Source organism: Topomyia yanbarensis, chromosome 3, assembly GCF_030247195.1.
Source record: "Topomyia yanbarensis strain Yona2022 chromosome 3, ASM3024719v1, whole genome shotgun sequence".
Classification (NCBI taxonomy): domain Eukaryota; kingdom Metazoa; phylum Arthropoda; class Insecta; order Diptera; family Culicidae; genus Topomyia; species Topomyia yanbarensis.
In genome coordinates this window covers 126,696,389-126,719,287 of record NC_080672.1, presented here as the reverse complement: position 1 = coordinate 126,719,287, position 22,899 = coordinate 126,696,389, and the positions used below count along the sequence as shown (strand labels likewise).

The following is a 22,899-nucleotide window of genomic DNA, read 5'->3' as shown; positions in this document are numbered from 1 at the left end:
AAACTTCAACTGAATTAAGCACTTTTTTTAGAAACCGTAAAAATGTTTGTCCAATAATTTATCTAAGAAATCCAAGATTTTTACTGCTAACTATTTAATTTCTACTATTTTCCCGAAAAAGTTCGATAAATGTCGGCCGTATCCTTCCAGGCAATTTTGTTTTCTTACGAGACGACATAATATCGGGCCATAAAATCGCCCGCAGATATGCTATTTACACAACATTTGGAGCGTTATTTCTTATTTCGATACACATATTTTGCTGATCAAAGTTTCCCCGAAAACAACGAATTAAAATTTACAACAAATTTATTTTATTTTTTTGGTAAAACGAAATAATTTGCCAAACAATTTGGACGTTTTCAATCTATGGGTACCAGTACTTGTTTTAAAAATGCAAACAGTTACATCCACCTGATTTGAAGACAGTTATTCGAAAAACTGTAAAAAAATTGATCAATGTTCCCCCGTTTTATGGCATTTATTACAAATTTTAATGACGTCCTAAGTGTTGAAGTCAAGTGTACACCTTGAATAGCCACTTACGTACTTTTTATTTGGGTGCCAATTTTTATAATTGATGATACAAAAAATCTTCAAATGTTCATAAACCGCTCCTGAAGTACTAGAGATAAACAGAAAACGCAATTTTTCAACATTTTTCTGCTACATTCCGAAAAACAATATGCGGTCCCAATTTTTCATCGAATAGTGTAATTCATCGCAAAACTGAGTGCTGGTTATCCTAGATTTGCCAATCGAATGTCGCTGCGATAATAAATAGACGTATGCATCAAATATTTTAATGAGCAAGCAAATGCAATCAACATGTATCGGGTCAGAATGTTTGTCGTCGTAGCAGGCGGGTATTTTTCCATGCCGAGCATTCCTCATGTTTTAGTCGATATTGGACTTAACGTTAACTTAAAATTGGTCGCGGTCAAAGGTCTGAAAATGAAAGAAAAAACGATTAATGCGATCTGTTGAACATGATGCATTACGGTTCACGATTTAATGTTTTAATTTGATATTTTAATGACCGAAATGAATGGAATGTTGTCCAGTTTCTCTTTAAAGTGTGTTGTTAATATCCGCTTAATTGGACAGTAGTATTGATTTAGGTTTATGATTCGAGTCGCTCTAGGTTCGCTCTAATGGGACATTGCAAGTTGACATATTAGTAAAAATACTCGAAAAAATGACAGTCCAACGAGCTTGTTTATATTTAAGTTAGTGTCGGATTCAGATGAAGATCCGTCACAAAAATTTTAAAATCGTGACCGATCATCTTAGATTTTGATTAAATTTTACTTTGTCCGGTTACCGTATTTTATACAGCAAAAGTATCTGAGAACGAGTTACAGGGAATGAATACTCCTGCATAAAAATATATGCACTGAAAACAGGTGTCATTTTTCACAGAAAAAAATTTATGTTAAAAATATTTTATCAACAAAAACCTAAGGGACCATTCATAAATTACGTAACGCAAAAATTGCCCAAAATTGACTCCCCCATGTAACAAAATGTCACAAATTTCGCTATACCCTCCTCCCTTATTACGTTATTACGTAACGAATTCCAAGAAAACATTTTTTTTTCTTCAGTAAAAACATGTTACGTAACGATATAGCTAACTCCCCCTCCCCCATATGTCACAATTTGTCGTGCCCCCTTCTCTCTAAATGCGTTACGTAATTTATGATTGGTCCCTAAAAAGAAGAGACGTTTTGAATATGATTGCATGTTGGAGAACATATCCGTAAAAAAGTTTTTCTAAAGATAACTTTATACATGTTTTTAAATTTTATACTAATTGACAAAACGGAAATTTTATTACAGAATATGATTCTAAGTATTCTTTTAAATTAAACTGCATTTAACGCGAGAGAAACTTTTTCAGTGTATTTGGATAATGGAGAAGCTTCCAATAGAAAAGGTTTCCTAACAACTACTTTTGACATACTTTTATAATTCATACTGTATGCAGTCAAAAATACAATTTGCTTTTTGAATATGATTCTAAACGGTATTTCTTATCAAAATGTTCATAACAAACTGAAATGTAGTTCTCAAGATATCTTAAATTTATTTATTTTGTTTTATTACGATCTTTTCATTCACGTTACTCCACCAACAATAATAGGTTTTTCAAAAGGCCCTTAGCATTTCCTGTTACTTTCCCTTTGACATCGAGGCGATTTCGTAAACCATTTGAAAGCTTCACGAAACAATCAAAATGTTATTCAACCATAGGATCCGATGATTAAACTATATAGTTGAATCATACTTTATGCGAATAACTTATGAAAAGGTCGTCATAAAACAAAATAATTGTGCTGTAAGAACAAAATTTAAAATATCTCGTGAACTACGATATTTCAGAAAATTTTTGTTATGAGCGTTTTGATTTCAAATGGCGTATAGAATCATATTGAAAAAGAAAAATACATTTTTGACAGCAATTAGTATGAATTGTACAAATATGTCAAAAGTTGTTGCTAGGAAAACTTTTTTATTGAATGTTCATGATTCAAGTACACTGCAAAAGTTTCTATTTCGTCTTTAAAACAATAAACATAAGATTGTTAACAATTTATGATGGGGACATGTAAATAACGTTTACACGAATTAATTGTATTTGTTGGATCATAAATTTTAAAGATATGCACGCAAAAACGTCTACGCCATTTTGTAAAATTGCTCTTGTATCAAAATATTACAATTGCTAGAGAAGATCATAAACCGAACACAACTGCAAATTTTCGTTCAAATCGGCGATGGTCATATTTTGCGGTCGATCGGTTTTTATGGAATCCTCTATTCTAAAACTGTACAGGAGTGTTATGCAGGTGGATTTTCTGCCGAAATATATGTGGCCACAAAACTGTTTTGAGCTCCTTCAGATCGAAACCTATTTGACAATGATGAAGCACGAACTTTGAAAGCCCAAAGGAGTGGCGGAGGGCGAAAATGGAAAAGATTAGGAGTAGAAAAAGCTGAGGAAAACGTACTGGAATTGACTGTTCTGGCTCTGATGGAGTTCGTCAATCGCAAATGTGGAGTATTTTTCTCAAACTCATTCTAAAGTTTTACCGATGTATGTAAGCTGAAATAAATACATATACTGAACTACTGTAAAACTTTGATTTCATTTCGACAACTATAGCCGATTTACCATTTAATCTAAAGTGTCGCAATAATTAACCAATAATGAACAGGCTGGAAAAATTGAAAAAGAATAATCAAAGAGTTTTTCGAAAGTGATGAAACTTTAAGATAATCTTGAGATGGCATTGTGTTGCGTAGGCACGCTTTACTTCTTATGACGTCTGATGTATGAAACGAAAAGTGCCTTGACAGGACGTTTCGGTTCAGTCATAATCCCGTCAGTATTGAGAAAAGTATCGAAATATTATCGGGAAAACTGGGAATTCGAAAAATTAAATTCGCTGGCCACCCTGTGGAACGGAGCAAAAAGATGTCTTTGGGAGTGTGTAGATCGCATTAATTTTGAGCCGTTGCTTCACGGAAGAGTGTATTGTGTCTTCCCGTTTAGATAAATAGCTTCAAACCGAACAGTCGGTGGTCGTTTTTTTTGTAAAATAAAGAAGTATGTAACCCCTTAATTCCGTCTTCGCAGTTTTCAACAAAATACCTGGTGTATAGTGTCGTATATCCGACCTTACAGCTCGCGATATTTGTGTTGGCATAGTAAATCTGACTTTGGACAAAATAGGTAGGCAATACGTTTATTGTTCGACATTTTTCAGTATAATTCATCATCTTCTGATGATTTCAAAAGGGCTGAATCATACCGTAGAAGAAATGGGTTTTCCCTTATAATTGGCAATAATGCAAATATCCATCACTGAATTGGAATTAATGCAGAGGGTCTGAATTTATGGTATACTTAAGCATCACGAATCTGCATATACTTAATGCAAGAAATTGCTCAACCTTTGCATGATCTGACAGAGAAGAGGTGTTAGATGCAACTTTCTGCTCTAACAATCTGATTATCTGATCACAAATACATAATCTTTGATAATTTAAGCGTCTCACTAGATATCAGCATATATCGTATTTCCTAATCTATGATGATGGTTTGGCGACTAACTTTATTTTTGGTATTTTCCAACGATTAAACCCCTGAGAAAATTGGATGGAAGTCTCGAGTAAGACAAGCTCCCTCATAGTAACCGCATATTTAGAGGATAGGACAAGCTTATTCGCAGTAGCCGAATATTTGCCCGCTTCGAATTATGCTTGTTTCTAGAGAAACTTCTTGTTGGAATGCCGACTAGGAAAGTTCCTTTGAAGAGTTGAAAATTGCAGATCCAGAAACGGATCAAAGCCATTTAAGTTGGCTCGCAAAGCTTACAGAAGTACCCTTCGATCCCCTGAGCGAAGTGGTTGGAAGACCCTTTGCATAAAAGTCTCGAGTCTCAACGAGCTTATTAGATTGAATAAGTTAGACGGTTTGTTTCGTCTAGCCAAAAACAGGCACCAGCAGTGCATTATATCTGCGATCATAAGTTAATTCGTTTATAGAATCTATTGTTCGAATGTCGGCCTACCTACTAGCAACAGGAGACTATTTAGCCTTCCTTGACTACACTTTGTTGGAATCAGTCCATCCACGGAAGAAACCATCTGGTATGTACATATATCGTGTTCACATACCGGCTTGTGTCAGTTTATTATGGCAAATATGCTTTTAACACATGACCTTGGCGTCGGCTTCAGGCATTCTGACTATCGCCTTCGTCCGTTGTATCTGCCCTGACAGCGGTTGATCATCAATAGCAATAAGCAGCAATAAAAGTGCGACACACGTGTTTCAGCCATGTTATTTACTCTTTTTACTTCTTTTTCAACGCGAATACCTGTTGTGGCGGTCAGTGAGGTTTGTTGTCTGTGGTTGTGTGCAATGGGCGTTCACTCTTATTTACGTAATAAGCGTACCACACAGACAGTATCCGGCTTTCTGCTTTCTATACTGCTGCTTTGGAAAGGTGTCATATTTCACTGTCCGCTGCCTTGAAGTTCCTATTATGAATCCATTCACGAATCTTTCGTTCCCGGTGCAAAAAGAAGAAAAGTCGATGATTGTAAATATTCGAACTTCCGAGACCAATTTGACCTTTCTAGTTTCTATTACCAGTGCATATGCAGATTAATGGTGAACTTGAAGATGGCGCGTCCTCGATTTTCATTGTTACACTGTTAGGTAGGCAGATGTGTGTGCACAATTGTTTTTGGTGAATCATGTACGAGGTCAGATGCTGGGAACATAACGTAATGAACAATACACGTTTGCACTCGTGAAGTACATGGTTTAAAATAACATTCACATGACTCTCCTTAGTATTGCCACATACCCAGCAAGATCAACATCATTCATAATCCGAACGATTGCGTGGCAATCATGCAGTGTTAGTCGCTGGCCGGAGACCTACGATCATCATGCAATATCACAAGTCGCTCCTTTACAAACCTGTCAGCGGTGCGGTATACACAGGTGAAAATCTTTATTCATAAAATAAACACGAGCGCCTTAACACGAATACCACAACGAGCCGGAATCGGCGGTACAGAGAGTGAATCTCAGGTTTGCCCGTCGTTGATCAGTTGAAAATACTTCATCTCATTAGGTGCGCAATGATAGCGGTGGATTGCAGCGTTGCGACATTCCCAGTGCCCACAATAACATTTGCAGCCAACGTAAACAGCTCATCTCTGTCCTGATGTTTTTGAATTGGTCATCACCGCAGAATTCAAACCACAGCAGGGATCGTCATCATTGCTGAGGGAAATGATTTCATGGTTAATCGTGATGTGCGCGGCTACGGTATCTCTCATGATGAAATCGCATTCCAAGTGTTTTTTTTTGTTGATACCTACATGCATTTATCGACGAAGGCGATATCATGATTTGATTCAATCGTCTAGCTCCGATGCATAATTGCCCTAGACATGCTATCGCATCGCGCAAAGGGAGAACTAGGTCAACAAGCATAATTCTTATTGATTATTTTCCCCTTGCCAATTCTATATTAGTCGTTCTGTTGCCTTGCGGTGCAGTAGATGTTAAGTATTTTCATGCGAGGACGGAAACTTCGTTTGCTAAAGAGATTTTCAAGATCCAATTATATGATTCGTAGCGATGTCTTTTATGCGATTTATCTGATTGCACAGTTGTCTATTACTGAGAAATTGCCCACAAAAATGTAAATTTTGCTTTGGGAGATTTTTATAATAATTATACCACGCAAACTTCCTTCCCTAGGTTGATGGGTTTCGCGTTATTGCAAACATCAATAAACATATTTTGGGCATCAGTTGTAAACTTCTGACAGACAATTACTTTAAGATGGTTATTGCATTACGCTTTGATAGTGATGCATCGAGGAGATCGAGAGAGCTTTTGGAGGACCTATTTATTTTTTGTGTTCTTTTTTACTTTGCCCCAGCCCAACCTAACGATCAACTATTGAAGAAATGTAAAAGTAGAAGCCAATTAGTGTTAATGTAGTAATAATTGTAGTTTTTATACTAGTGGTACAGTTGTTATGTGCTAGTCGTATGTCTATCTGTGTATGTTCTCGTTTGAGTATGTGAGACAGCTGGGTCGGGTAATGGATGCAGAACTGGCGTGTATGACAGAATAGTGCGTGTTATTTTGTCGCGAGCAATTTTTGCCTTGCTGGGATTTGTTAGTCGTTCTCTTTTCTCTAGTGTTCAATTCGAGCATTCGATTCGTTTCATTCGGGAGGATCCAATTGGATATATAAAAGTACGAATAATTTTTGGTAATTTTTATATTAATTTATCAAATTATCCATTCCCCCGGTATGCTGACAAAATTCTAAAAGAAAACTATTGTCGTTAACCGTTGTGTGTCCAACAAAAAAAAACACATTTAACAGGTTAACGAGGGTACCTGGTTTCCCACAAATTGAAATGCTCATAATTATGGTTTTTTGTAATTGATTTGGACACTTAGATATTTCGGATTCAGGAATACGTCCACTTATTGATTCTGCGAAATTGAATCGGAATAATGTATCTGGTTCTTGGTTATCCAGATTTTCCGGACCAATGTGCCATTACTAGGGTATGATTTGTAAATTTTAATAATAACCTAGCAGAATCTCTTAAAAGTCTGTTATTCATTGTCACGCCCACGTTCTAAAACCACAAGATACAGTCTGCTGATGCAATTCCAAGATTTTTGGTAACCATACTGCCAGTATTCCATTGTAATTCACAAATAGTATTCCAGTGCTGGAACATGCTTCCGGAAATCCGGATTCCCGAGAACCGAGTGAATTCACCCGATTCATTTTTACCAAGTCTAAGAGTGGATGAGTTCTTGAACCCAAAACACCCAAAAGTGTGAAAATCGGTTGGAAATGGTCATAGTTATTGGCATTTCAGTTTTGTTAGTCCCCGGGTATACTCGTCGGCCTGTTACGCAGTAAAAAAATTCATTAGCCCTCTCTCCCCTGACCATATCAACAATATTATTAACTCAAAAGCTTGACTTAGTAAAGTCCTAAGATGTCACAAAGTTTCAATTTCCAGCTATAGATAAAAGATTGGAATTTCATTAATTGGAACCTGGAAACATAACCTGGTACCCTGTTGGACACATAACGGTTAATAGTGAATGATTAACATTTGTTGGTATTTAGACGAGATCAAGTAGTTTGATTCCATATTACATGTGCTCTTTTACTCTAATGCATTAGCCTGATTTTGCTATACCTCTATGAGTTTACTTTTCCACGAGTCATGTGTATCAAAAATAATGTCGGTCAAGTTGTACGCTGCTACTTAATCTCTTTGCATCTTTTTTATCTCATATACACTTACAACCTCTCATTCCAAACGTTCAAATGCTAGTGGCCTTCGCGATAATACAAACGTGAACATGCAATTGCAATTATCAACACATACTTACACCCGTGATCTCTCCAACATTAAAACACCCGGCAATTAAGTGAATGTTTAACCACTTATAAATTCACAAACGCGGTTTCATGAAATAACCCACCGTTCGTGCGATCATGAATCGGTCCCATCCGGAAGTCTCTACTCTCGGTCCTAGCATCCTAGACTCATGCCTACAGTTGGACCAATATAAAATGTCGCTCGTATCCACTAGACAACACGTTCAATGGCGACATGACGGGGAACTCTAGTGATACGGGTGAACTCTCATCTAGTATCTGAGCCGTACACTGACAATTAACACGCGAATATGCGAGTGGCCACACGGTTATAAAATCAAATTTATCCACGCGAAGTTATATACACACATTCCATCACAAACACGTTAACATACAAACGCTTCAGCTTCGTCCACATACAACTGCGCCCGGGATCTCACAAACACGAAAACATCACGTTTATTGAGTGGCCGTTTTAGCACTTATCAGCTCATAAACGCGGTCTCAAACGCCGACTGTAGCTGCTTAAGACTATACCTACCAATCAAAAAAGACGCTCATATCCACTAAATAACACGTTCTATGACGACATGACCGGGAACAGAAGTGATATGGGGAATCTCATTCTCTTTTAGCATTCAGCACGTTAACATACAAACGCTTAACATCTTCGCGATAATTCACGCCCATCCAAGCACCCCGGTGGTTAAGTGGATGTTTTATCACTAATAAACCTGTAAAGGCGATATGAAGCGGGAGCCTACGAACGCCCATGTTTGCGCAATGATGAATCGGTCACGTTCGGAAATATATACCTTTGGTCCTATCAAGCCGCCGTAAGTGCGGTGATCCAATGGACGGTATCAGTCGGTTTTAACATGGCACCTGCTAAAAGCGTGATTGTGCCCTGCTGCAACAAAAACACATTGCAACTGGGAGGCCGATTCTGCTGGACGGGGGGCGGTCATTCCCTACCGTAAGGAACCAAAGATCTTGGGGATTACCGTGGACCGTCGGCTCACTTTCGTGCCACACTTCCAACATATCAAAGTCGACTGCCTGAGCCGGTTGCGACTAATTAATACAGTCAGCTCCCGGCACAAGCGCTGCAATCGATATAATGCATTGAACATTAGCCAGGCCCTAGTTCACAGCAAGATATTCTACGGGGTTGAGCTGACGTGTTGCAATATGGAAGGGCTCATCAACGTTTTCGACCCGCTATACCACGGAACAATTTGCGCTGCCTCTGGTATGCTACCCAGACTAACTGGACTAATAAAAAAAAATAATGCGTATTTCCACTAGACAACACGTTCTATGGCGACGAGATGGAGAACTTTGGTGATATGGGGAAACTAAATCTCAGTATCTGAACCGTACACTAAAAATTAAATATCAAATAAACGGCTCGCGCGACCATTCACGCGAATATGCGAATAACCGTGATTTTATCAAATTTATGCGCGCGAAGCTACATACATGTTAGCACACGGGGCAAACACGTTAACATACAAACGCTCGCGCCCTTCGAAATAATACACTCACACCTACGCCCGCCATCTCGCAAACATGATAACCCCCGACAGTACTTACACATTTACAAATGCGGTCTCCGAAGTGAACCTAGTCCCTAGCAACATCGGTCACGTCCGCAATAAAAAATGATCATATCCTATCTAGTGGACGTTTCATGGTGACATAACCGAGAACCCTAGGGATATGGGACGCTACTAGAATTGGAATCGCACATTGAAAATTAAGAACCATATCCACGGTAGGCGCGATCATTCAAGAACTCATATGAATATGTAAATTCCCTCACGATTACAAAATAAAATTTATACTCGCGTAGTCCCATACACGCTAGCACACGCGACATCCAAAAGCCTATACAATCAAACATACAAACGTTCGAGTTCTTCCCGATGATACACGCAATCGCGAAGCCCATCTGAATTGTACACCAAATATCATATTGAGAATCACGAACTCCTGCAATTGGTATTAAGCAGTGTTTTAGACTGCAATTGTAGTGAGTGATTCTGACAGGGAGCCCTTCCGAGAACCTAGCTCTACAGTTCCATTAGGACAACTCCCAAAAAAAATCAGGTTGCTCAACTGATTGCTGATTGCAGAGGTTTTATTCTCATCTGGACATAAAATTTGGCTCAAGACAATATGATGATTGATATGAAACTAGTCATCCTAATAGTGCCAAACTACTTATTCTATATTAACAACACAGATTGATGTGAATACGACGGTTGTAGACCGGAGCAATAACAAACTAGTCCTCCTATTTTAGGTGTTCAATATAAGAACATCATTCATTTTGTTTCTAATTGTTCATGAAAATTCTCAATATAGCGCACCTCGTATTTGCGATCCTGTAGTAAAATGGATGATGACCATTTTTTTGTCTTAGACATTGAGATGGCAATCGGAACATCTCTTCTATCAAAGTACAGTATACACTATACAGACAATGGCAGATCGAATGTCGATGGACTCCTTCTTTCAACAGTCGGAATAGTATTTGACCGCGTGGAATGGTAGGGGAATGTGTTCGGTTGTCGGCACACTTTTGTTTTTGGCTCACAACATTACTCCAATTGAACAATATATGGGAACAAGCATACCAATGGAAAGCTGGAGGCCTTAGCTAATAACATATGAAAGAATTTAATTTATTCTGTCAACTTGAGAAAAATTAGTAACAACTTAGTAAAATGATAATTTCTTACCATTTTGAAAAATGTGGTCGGTTGTCGGCACCCTATGAAAATTTACTAAAAATGGAAAAATATGAATGATAAACATTAAGATTCAAAGGGAAAAGAAAATTTATTCATTTCAACAACCATCAAAGGCATGAACATCATTCTTTATTAGAACCACAATATGTGTATGTGAAAAACTAGTGCGAATATTACGCACTGCTAATGCACTGACGGATCGCATTCACCGCAATTGAGTTAGTTTCAGACAGTCCTTTTTTACCAAAGCTTCAGATAGATCAGATAGAAGTCAGCCAAAGGGGGAGAGGGTTACAGAGAAACATATATTTATCAGAATGTCCATGTCTGGTTTCTGACAAAAGCTACATAGGGGTGCCGACAACCGACCAGTGTCGGCAACTGACCATTTTCCCCTATCCATTTGAATAAATTTTATGCGAACAAAACCATGCGATCGTTTGCCCTTCGCTACGTCTTTATTGTTGCCATACAACAGGGGTGAAATAAAAATGTTGGACATGGCGATTTGCTCTGTCGCCGGTTTTGACTAAAGAGAGACTCGTATTAACAATATTGTAAGTACAACTGTTTTGACGTGTGTAACAAATTCACCCTGTTGATATCTGTACATTTCATTCCAAAATACTAAAATTGTTTGAAGTATCGAAATGTGTATTAGCTGTATACTGCCCATGATAATCGGTGGCGCAAAAATATCAGTTTGAGCAGGTTTTCTGTGAATGAAAAATGAATTCAAAATTTGCCTCTCTGTTTCGCGACGACGTTCAACTTTTCTACTCGACAGCGAACCGTTCGGTTCAAAAATCTGTTTTAGCAGTCAGCTCTTCGCTACTGCTGTTATGTGACACCTTTCCACTAATTTGTATGATAAACAACGGTTAACGTCATCATCGGGGGCAAGTGAACCGTCGTCGTCTTCGTCTTCGAGAACGGAGGTGTACGATGATGAGAGATGAGATGAGCAATAAACACACTTGGGTGCTACCTCGATTCTCCCGTGGATGATGGCGTTCCGATCGTGATAAGTAGGTGTGCTGTGACAGCGACCGGTGAGCAAATATATCATCAAATTGTTTTTATGGGTTCGATATGATTAATTGTTAGCATATCCACGTCGACGGTGGTACTGCGATTTGTCGATAATCGAACTTTAACACAATCGTGTGAAGGCCGTTGTTCCTAAATGAACGGTATTGTAATTGAAGATTCGCATCAAGTGTGCGATGTTCATTTCGAAAATATTTTCTTTTGGGGTTTTTCATTGAAAAACCCCGGGGCGGTGGATTGCACTGGTGTTGCATTTTCTAGCAGAAGAGCAGGCAACTAGACGTGTTTCATTCCCACTTCTGCAAGAAAGTGCAAAACCAGTGCAATCTACTGCCCCAGTGTTTTTCAATGAAAAACGACATTTGATTAGTAAGCTTTAACTATCCACAATTTTCTCTGAGGTATATGACTCAGCATGCCCTTATTTTTTGGAACGTAGAAGATTGTTCGCATACTGTTTTGACATTTGCATTCCAGGAAAATCGCCATGAACTGGGGGAGGGGGGAGGGTAAGGTATTTTTGATGAAAAAAAACATTCGCAAAAACATTTTTTGCGATAGCGAGAGTGTTAGTCTATTCAATTAATTTCCGTAGAATAATGCAATATTTTACAAATATTTTATTATATGCAAATGCACTGTAAAATTTTGAAAATTGGATGACAGTGAATCTTCAGAAGACACCTCGAAAAAATGCGCTGTGAACTATAACTCAAAACATCCTGAGGTAATAGTTTTAAAAATTCCGCACATTTCTTCATACCGTTGTCTAGATAACTACGGGAGCGTTCTATAATATAAGTATTATTATTGTGTTTTTGGCTTCAAAGTGGTATGACAAATTCAAAAATCCAAAAATTAAAAGCTCAATGTCTAACACAAAAATAATTACCTCTGGAATGATATGAAGAACTGTGAAAAATTTAAACGCTACTGGTCCAGTAGACGAGGGCCTTTCGAGATTCACTTTCAATCTCTCAAATTTCAGTATTTTGCCATGAAAATCTGAGGTAATATGGTTAAATTGTGACATTATTATAAGGAAATTGAATGAATATCAAATTAATCACACCGCCACACCCCGCCTCATAATGTATGTTATAGTGAGTAAATTGGTCCAATACTTAATTTTAAATGAGAATTATATTCTCAAAACAAAACAAAAAATCGTGTTTTATGGTATGTAGTATACGCTGTAATGATCGTTCATTCAACCCCAGTGAAATACCTGCATACGCTCGATTTGATACCTAATTACTAAAATGGTCACGTATGCTTCACGTAACCGTTCGACAACCAGGTGGGTCGCATGAGACTTGTTTGGTGCAAAAGTGGTTGATGTAGGTATAGTTAGTGACGGTCATTTGGTGACGGATAACCTTTTAAAATAGAGCCTTTATTTACCGATTATATGTTGAATAAATGAAAACGGCACGTTGGTTAATATTGGGGATCAATTTATCAAGTGAGTGCTAATTATTCTGACACCGTACGTGCGTTTCTAATCTACTGCGACTAGCGTCGTGAGAAGTAATGATCGTGACATAATATCTCTGTTGAGTTATGCTACAAAAGTTACGTGAATATCTCACATATTACGTTGACTATTTTGGGGTTTTGAAGCGATTTATTGATCGTATGCAAGGAATGTTACGATTTTTTCTAAAGTGAATACGTCATATCTCTTAACGGTTCATACTTACTTCTGTATAATTCGCTTATTACGCTCTTTAATGATCCAATAATAACAGCTAAGAAAACTAAATCAAATTGGGTCATTAAGGGAGTGCTCTGTTTTACGAGGAAAAGAGTAAACTGCATGGAAGAGTGTTCTCTTCCATTTTTGAAAAAGCCAAATTAATTTTTTCGTTCAAATATTTCACAAAATGGCGAATTTGTAGGTAGTTCAGTGAAGCAATTCGTCACTGAGTACCTAATTGACAAGAAAAGTGCATTTTAGCAGGAAATGAAAAATGAAAATTTTATGAAATTGAACTAACTTTTCGACCTTGACCTGATAAAAATCCTAACCTCTGTTGCTGAGACTATTGACAAGTATCTAAGACCGATAATGTCAACCAAAGATCAAAGAAACTGTTGGTAACATTAGAATGTTGAACTCTTTCGACGTATGCGAAAAAGGTTAGTTTTACTCTTCATTTACTGATCCAAATGCGCTTCGGAAAACTAAGATTGAATTCTGGTGGTAGCTACATTTTGATACAGAAAAATGCAAAAAATGAAATACACAGAAAACTCTCTTCGCCTTCCTTGTAAAAATATTTCCGGCCACGTCAACAAAGGGATTTGAGTCCGCCATTGATAATTGATTTATATTTTGTTGTTATAATTTCATTAGCTTATTCTGTTCGTTCTCCACAATTGCGTTTTAATGGAAAAGTTATTACTTTTTTAGACTGTTAGACACATACGATCCGCAAAGTGTTACATATGATACCGAAGTGAAGTCGCGATCGACTAAAGGAACACAGCTAAACATAATACAATAATGCAGTTAATTCTATCTGCAGTTTGGTGATAACTCGCATTGCCTTTATGAACGTACCCATATACCAACACTAATTTTCGTTTTCTTTTTTTTCAGACACAAACACGCAAGGCAGGCGCCGGCAGTTCTCTATCGGTGCGGTCATGGGCTAATAAGTGAATCGACATATTTGCTCGAACATTTTTCATCGAGAGTAAGAAAATAAACATTTTCCTTCTCGTTTTACTCTCCTGAGCCTGCCATGCCGGACACAAGAATATCAAGTTAGAAAAACGCACCAAACTAGCGCAAGGAAGTAGTGCCAGAGTCGTGGCTTCCGGACTTAGACGGCCGGGGGACTCGCAGAGCTCTCCATCGGTTGCTTGCCGCCTATTCAAACCAATTAGAACTGAAAAATGGCACATTTCAAACCAGGTCGGACCCGAATCGACACTGGTGTGAATCGTCACTCATCGGCATCATCGCAGCAAGCAACAGTAGTCAGCGGAACTAGCCAAGTGGATGAAAATCATCAGAAGCAGGTACGGCTCCTCCTGGCACTGGTGGTAGTGAAATAAGTGTTGAAGGAAACACACCGAAAGCGGTTGTTATATTTTCTTCAGGGTTCTGCTTGTGCTCTTGCTGTAGGTTCCCTTCGAGTGATTTCCTTATTTCGCAATTGTGCTTGGTGTGGCACTCTTTGTAGTCAATTCGTGAAAATATAAGCATCGTAAATGTGAATGTGGAAGAATACAGCTGAGCAAAGCGAGTTGATAGTTATGAGTGAGCATGAATATATATTGAAGGAAATAAAGTGTAAGCCGAAAGTGTAGCGCAAAGGAAAGGTGAAACAAAACAACAGCAAAAAAGCAATTAACCGAAGTGCATGTAGAAAACAGAAGAAAGAAGATTGTGCAAGTATTTCCCGCAAAGCGGAAAGTGCCGTAAGGAAGAAGACGAAGTTAAGTGTTCAAAGTGAGTGAGCGATCTATTTGACGGCGAACGAGCAAAACAGATATCGCGAAAAATGTCTTTCCTAAACAACCTTAAAAAGGTCTTCCACCTTGGTGGTGGAGAGGCCAAAAAGAAACGCATCTTCAACAACATCCGGATGGACACAGATCCGAATGATTTCTGGGATATGATAGGCGAACTGGGAGATGGAGCGTTTGGGAAGGTGTACAAGGCCATCAACAAGGAAACTAAACAGCTGGCTGCGGCCAAAATGTGCACCCTCGAGGACGAGGAAAACTTGAGCGATCATATGGTGGAAATTGATATTCTGTCGGAAATCAAGCACCCAAACATCGTGGAGTTGTACGAGGCCTTCTCGATCGATGATAAGTTGTGGGTAAGTTATCTCTTTCGCTATCCGAATTTCTTTACCGTTCAAAGTGGTTGTATTTCTAATTTCTTTCTGATGTCCCTGATATCATTGCTAAGAAGCCGTACAAGAAACAATCATTGGTAAAATTAAAAGTTTCAAAACATTCAGAATAAACATAACATTAGGTAATTCTTTTCTAATTCATAGTCTTGCTTACATTATAAATAAAGGGTATGTTTTAACGTTTTTTTTTCAATTGGGATTTTCTGACAATTTGGTTGACATATGATCCTTAATTTTCAAGTACTTCAGTTTCTTCGCAATTTTGTCGTTGCAAAATATGCTTACTACGTTGTTGTATTATATGCTACTACGTTGTTGTATTTTGGAATTTCCAACAAAAGATGATCGTTCGATCAAACAAGCTTTACGCGGGTTGTTGCCAAAGAACCATCTCTTTAGACGTGGCGTTCATGTTTGGATAAATGGGTGTGTAAACAAAAGAAAATTGCCTACTGAATAATTTAAGGTGGTGTTATAAAGCAACTCGAATGTTCATTTTTAACAGTTCATTAGTATCGTTTACAAGGACTGATTTGCTTCGAACAAAACGAGTCGTCTGCAAATTTTTCCAAGTTCATTAAAAAGAACCCAATCCTAAAGACCCCATTGCAAACCTAAAACAGCGACTCTGTGATGCGGTTTGTTCGCACATGTCATCCTAGGCCCATTTGTCTAAAAATAATGCGGAGAATGTCACTATCATTGGGTCGCAATATTGAGACATGATTGAGGGTCGGCAGTGGCTTCCAAATGTTGTGTCACAAGATTTAGAAGATTTTTAGTTTAAACAAGATGGGGAAATAAGTCATACGTTCGATTCATTGAAGACAATGTTAAATGGACGAATCATATTGAAAAAGGGTAGTGGAAAAAGTTCTTAAATTCACACCTAGAACAAAAATTTAAGCTGGCCCATGTATATTTCAAAACTTTTTCAAAATGTGGAGAGGTCGATTGACTGTCTCATTCTGACGATTTAATTTTTTTATGGCGCGATTTCGATTTTTAGGGCGTTACGTTAATTTTTTCATCTATGCCGCCAAACCGCAAATAACCAATGTAGAGCCAATAAATCCGTATGAAAAGCAAAAAAAACTTATCAGAGCTAGAGGTCAACATTGAATGCGTTCTTCACAAAATTTTTGTATTCAATATTATAAAATAACTATTATTATCAAAATAAACAAACAATAATTGTTGTCAATGATTTTTATGTTATATTTCGTTCTGAAAAGAACGATAAAAAAGCTCTTTTTTATTTTTAAACTAAGGGTGTACCTACACCCAAAATCAGACGGGTATGTTTCTATTACTTTTGGGTAAGATTCCATTGTCTTTTTGGTAACAGACCACGAAATTGCGTATTGAGGTACTAAACACATCTTACCACCAGGGATGTTATGCACCTCAGAGCAAATAAAGAGAAGAATAACAAACGCTCTTTGCGCTTTTCATGCGAACCACCGCTCTTCTCTTTCACAATAAACCTCTTCACTCCGATGCGTGTTGCTCCCACATGGGTTTTTTACTCCATGGCTGCACGCCACAAAGAGTAAAAATAAAGAGGCTCTTTAGTGTGTATCTTGGTCCCACGCGCACGTAGGTAGAGAAGGCAACCAAAAAACATTTTTAAAACGTTCTTCCGATCAAACTTTATATGAATTGTAGTTTGATTCGCCTTCCTACCTGCTCTCCAGTGAGGGGAGGCACAAAACAGCTCTTTAAGGTGACTCTTTGAACGAAATTGTGCAGCTCTTGGTGCACAGATCTTACTTTTTTTCGTTTTCAGGTTTCTCGGTCTGCACATCGCAGTGTTTTTGTGCTGCTCTATTTTTAATCGGTGTATTTCGCTCTTTGTGGCTCAATGTGTGAGCAAATAACAAGCCTGATTACCGCAAAGGTACTAAACGATTGAATGACAAATTTCGGTAGCTGTACATGTATGTGTATCAGACAACTAAACACTTTTTCAGTATGTGTCAACCTCGGCTCTGTTCGTATGTAGGATAATTCGGTCGATTTCTATGATAGTATTAATATCGAGTCAAACCAACCAGAACTCAGGTTGGAATCTGCCCTAATATTGGCAGAAACCAGCATGAATTTCGATTTTTTATTGGACAGGTTCGATAGTGAAATAAAATTTTTAAAATCGATGTGATTGTACCGGTTCTGATCTAGGCCCAGACTCCGAGTCCGGGACAAACCACAGCTATGGACGAGTTCATGGATTCAAACTAGTTCAGTCTAGATATGGACCAGTTCTAGGATCCGGACGAGTTCCCGAATATGGACCAGTTTCCGGAATAGAACCAGTTCTTGGATTTAGCCCATCCCCTTTTCCCTTACCAGATCTGGTCCTGAGCCAGGCCCAGACTTGGTCCTTAGGTCCACACAAGTGTCGGAACAAATTGTGTTTTCGTCCTATTTCATTGAAAGTCGCAGTATCGCGCGACGGGTATTAGCTAGTTTAATGTATAAGAATTGGAGAAACATGAGTGCAACGCGATTTGATTGTGTTAATATTGCGGTTTAGGGAATTTTTGGTGGACGGTTTTAGTATTAACCGTCTTGCTATGAGAGCATTTTTTTTCTATAACCGTAAAGGTATTGGCGCCTAGCTTTTGGTGTACTATTATCTTTGTTCTGTAAGTAATATTTGTAAACTGATAGTTTAATCTAAACATATTAAGTGCATCGTACATACATCTTGATAACTCATAGCAATTTTTCAACTCATGCTCGGTCTTACGCGTATAGTATTTTTGTCATAGTCGGTCTTACGCGCGCTTCAATAGCGCAATAATTTTTAACGTGCGCCAACGCCGAACGGTAGATCGGCGGCGCGCCGCCGATGCATTTTTCCCGCGCCGACGATTCGCGAACTTTAAAATTGTTGACTCATAACTTTATCCACAAATCTAGGAACATTGTCCATGGGCCGAATATATGACATTAACTGATTGATGATTTATCACATCTTGATCATTATTTGGTATTTTTTTTTTTTCCTTACATTGTTGTATTTCATACTGATCTAGTATTTTCGGGTGTATTTATTTACTTTTTTTCTGTTATTGTCTAAATTTAAAAACTAAATATTCTAGGACACTTTAATTGGTGAATGATTAGCCTTGGATGAGAGTATGAGGAGATGAATTTAATTAAATTTTGACAGACGCTGTTTTTAGAAAATGATAGATAAGTTCCATGTATAGAAGATCGCGATACGCCAGGATGTCTCTAACAGGAACATGGATTGGTCTTCCTCGGACTTGTAAAGAATCTACTAATTGTGATCTGGCTTCACGATATTCAGTGCAGGACCAAACAACATGCTCAATGTCATGGTAACCTTCTCCACAAGCACAATGATTACCCTCAGCGAGCCCAATACGACGGAGATGCGCATCTAAAGTATAATGATTGGACATGAGCCTAGACATCACACGGATGAAGTCCCGACTTACATTCAATCCTTTGAACCATGCCTTCGTTGATACTTTAGGGGTAATTGAGTGTAGCCATCGTCCCATATCTCCATTGTCCCAAGATGTTTGCCAACTAGCAAGTGTCCTCTGTCGAGAAGCGCTATAAAATTCATTGTAAGCGATGGGTCTTTCATATATTTCACCATCTAGTGCACCAATCTTGGCTAAATTATCAGCTTTCTCATTGCCCGCAATAGAGCAATGGGCGGGGAGCCACACTAGGGTAAATTTATAACATTTTCTTGTCAGGTTACTCAGAGATTCTCGTATCTTCCCCAAAAAGAATGGATCGTGATTATCAATCCTCTTTGAGCGTAGAGCTGCAATTGTGCTGAGACTATCAGTGAGGATAAAGTAATGGTTCGGGGGTAAAGTATTAATTATTTGCAAACTATAGTGAACTGCTGCTAGTTCCGCTATATAAACAGAGGCGGGTTCTGCAAGTTTGAGAGAAATTGAAAAATTATTGTTGAAAATACCGAAACCAGTGGCCTCACTGATTCGTGACCCATCAGTGTAAAACATTTTAAGGCAGTCTATGTGTTGATATTTACTTGTGAATATTTTAGGGATCTCCCGCGAGCGTAGATGATCCGGAATTCCACGAATCTCTGCTTGCATGGACGTGTCGAAGAATAAAGTGGATTCAGGAATATCTAGTATATTGACGTATGTGGGAACATACTTAGCAGGCGTTATTTCTTGTGACATGTGATTGAAATACACTGTCATGAATCTGGTTTGGGGTTGAAGCTCGACAAGTCTTTCAAAATTTTCAATTACCAGTGGGTTCATAACCTCACATCGAATAAGTAAACGAGAAGAGAGATCCCAGAATCGGTCTTTTAAAGGAAGAACTCCCGCTAGTACTTCAAGACTCATCGTATGGGTCGACTGCATGCAACCTAAGGCAATTCGTAAACAGCGATACTGTATCCGTTCCAGTTTAATAATGTGAGTGTTCGCAGCTGAACGGAAACAGATGCACCCATATTCCATTACTGAAAGTATTGTTGTTTGATACAATCTTATCATGTCACTTGGATGAGAACCCCACCATGATCCAGTTATTGTTCGCAGAAAATTTATCCTTTGTTGGCATTTCGTTATTAGATACCTAATGTGGCCTCCCCATGTGCCTTTAGAATCGAACCAAATTCCAAGGTATTTAAAAGTCAGGACTTGGGCTATCGTTCTACCAACCAACTGAAGCTGAAGCTGAGCTGGATCACGCTTCCTTGAAAAAACAACCAACTCTGTTTTCTCCGTAGAGAAATCGATGCCTAGCTTCAAAGCCCAACTTGATAAATTATCCAAACTATCTTGCAGCGGTTGTTGTAAATTTATGGTTTCTGGTCCTGTAACAGAAACCACGCCATCATCTGCAAGTTGCCTTAGAGTGCATGGGCTTACAATACAGTTATCAATGTCATTCATGTTAAAATTGTAGAGAAGGGGGCTTAAACAAGAACCTTGTGGGAGGCCCATGTAACTTATTCTGAATGTTGCCAAATCGCCATATGAAAAATGCATGTGCTTTTCTGACAATAAGTTGTATAAATAATTATTTAATATTGGTGAAAGACCACATTGATGTAGTTTCTCTGAGAGAACATCAATGGAAACAGAGTCGAATGCTCCTTTTATGTCTAAGAACACAGACGCCATTTGTTCTTTTTTTGCGTAAGCTAGTTGGATTTCTGACGAAAGTAGCGCCAGACAATCATTCGTTCCCTTTCCCCTCCGAAAACCAAACTGGGTATCTGATAGCAAGCCGTTCGCCTCAACCCAATTGTCGAGACGTCGTAGGATAATTTTTTCCAACAATTTCCTGATGCAGAATAGCATTGCAATCGGTCGATACGAGTTATGATCGGAGGCTGGTTTTCCCGGTTTTGGAATAGCGATAACTCTCACTTGTCTCCAGTCGTGCGGGACAATGTTCTGCTCAAGAAGCTTATTGAATAAATTCAACAAGCGTCTTTTTGCTAGGTCAGGCAGATTCTTCACCAAGTTGAATTTAATTCTGTCTAGTCCCGGAGCATTATTGTTGCATGAGAGGAGTCCAATTGAGAATTCCATCATTGTCAAAGGCGAATCTATGAAATCGTTACTTGTGGGAGCATCGCGAGTGATTTTCTGCGCAGGAGCAGAATCGGGACAAATTTTCTTGGCAAAATTAAATATCCAACGATTCGAAAAATCTTCGCTTTCATTAGTCACGTTTCGATTCCTCATTCTTCTGGCTGTGTTCCAAAGAGTACTCATTGATGTTTCTCTTGACAAGCCATTAACGAAGTGTCTCCAATAACTAGATTTTTTGGCACGACGTATACTGTCAAATTTGTTTTGCAAAATGAAATAATTTTCAAAGTTCTCACGTATACCCCCTTTCTGTTTCATAATTTCTTTGTAGGCAACTTGTTTAGCTTCATATGCATCAGAGCACTCTTTGTCCCACCAAGGATTAGGGGGCCGTCTATTTATTGTCATTCCAGGATTGCATTTCGTTTGGGCTTGTTCTGCTGCTTCAATAATTAAACCCGCCAGGAATTCATATTCTTCGGTAGGGGGTAGCTCTTCTGTCGAAGCAAGAGAAGTGGAAATTAATGTTTCGTATGTTTTCCAATCAATATTTCGTGTTAAGTCATAAGGAACATTGATTGAATTCGTAAGGCCTAATTCACTGTTAATTGAAACAACGATTGGCAAATGATCGCTACCGTGAGGATCAGGTACAACCTTCCACGTGCAATCTAACCGAAGTGATGTCGAGCACAGAGATAGATCTAATGCACTTGGACGTGCAGGAGGTCTGGGGATGCGTGTTGTTTCGCCAGTATTTAAAACTGTCATATTAAATTCGTCACAAACATTGTAAATCAAAGAGGATCGATTATCATTGTAGAGGGAACCCCACAATACTCCGTGCGAGTTGAAGTCTCCCAGTATCAGACGCGGAGCAGCCATGGATTCCACTACCTCAAAAATTTGACGTTGTCCAATTTGAACTTTGGGAGGTATATATATAGAAGCGATAGACATGTCTTTGCCTTTAATGTTCGTTTGGACAGCAACAGCCTCAATGCCCGCAAACAAGGGGATGTTAATTCTATAGAAAGAATAGCACTTTTTAATTCCTAGAAGCACTCCTCCATACGGGGTGTCTCGGTCTAGGCGAATAATGTTGAAATCATTTAAGTTGAAATTAATGTTTGAGGTAAGCCATGTTTCACATAGAGCAAAAGCATCGCATTTTAAATTATGCAGTAAAATTTTTAAGGAATCAATTTTAGGTATGATACTTCTGCAATTCCACTGTAAAACAGTGATGGAATCTTTCATTGGAGGAGGTGAATTACCCATTGAAAGATACAATCGCTGCAAGGATGGGCCATTGAGCAATCAGCTGCTCTAAAAATGTTCTAATTGTTGGGAGGAAAGCTGAAAGTATACTCTTTAGTGGTTCAGAAATATTGAATGCTTTAAAAATCCAATCAACAATTTCAGAAAATTTCAATAATCCTACCCCCGGCTGAGGCTCAGAGGTAGTCGAAATTTTATTATTTCCAGTAATGGTGTTCTGTTTGGATTGTACGTTCCCAAAACCGGGCGGAATTGATTTCGGTTTTGAATCGGAATTTTTCGGTTTTGGGCGCAGTTTATCTATTGGTGGAGAAATTTTAAGGCCTTTTCTTGGCAGCTTGGGAAAAGAAGACTGTTTTCTTTTTCTGGAATTTCCGGGTAAAACAAATGATGTACC

General features: G+C 38.4%; 1 protein-coding gene across 11 annotated transcripts in view; it reads left to right on the top strand.

The window, feature by feature from the left end:
• Positions 1-22,899, top strand: part of LOC131692100 (serine/threonine-protein kinase 10-like) — a 115,989-nt gene that overhangs the window by 35,605 nt on the left and 57,485 nt on the right. For all 11 annotated transcript variants that reach the window (XM_058978967.1, XM_058978963.1, XM_058978958.1 and 8 more), the window contains one exon: positions 14,373-15,606. In XM_058978967.1, coding sequence (XP_058834950.1) covers positions 15,283-15,606 — 324 coding nt within the window. In that variant the 5' untranslated portion in view covers positions 14,373-15,282. The remainder of the gene's footprint in view (positions 1-14,372; positions 15,607-22,899) is intronic.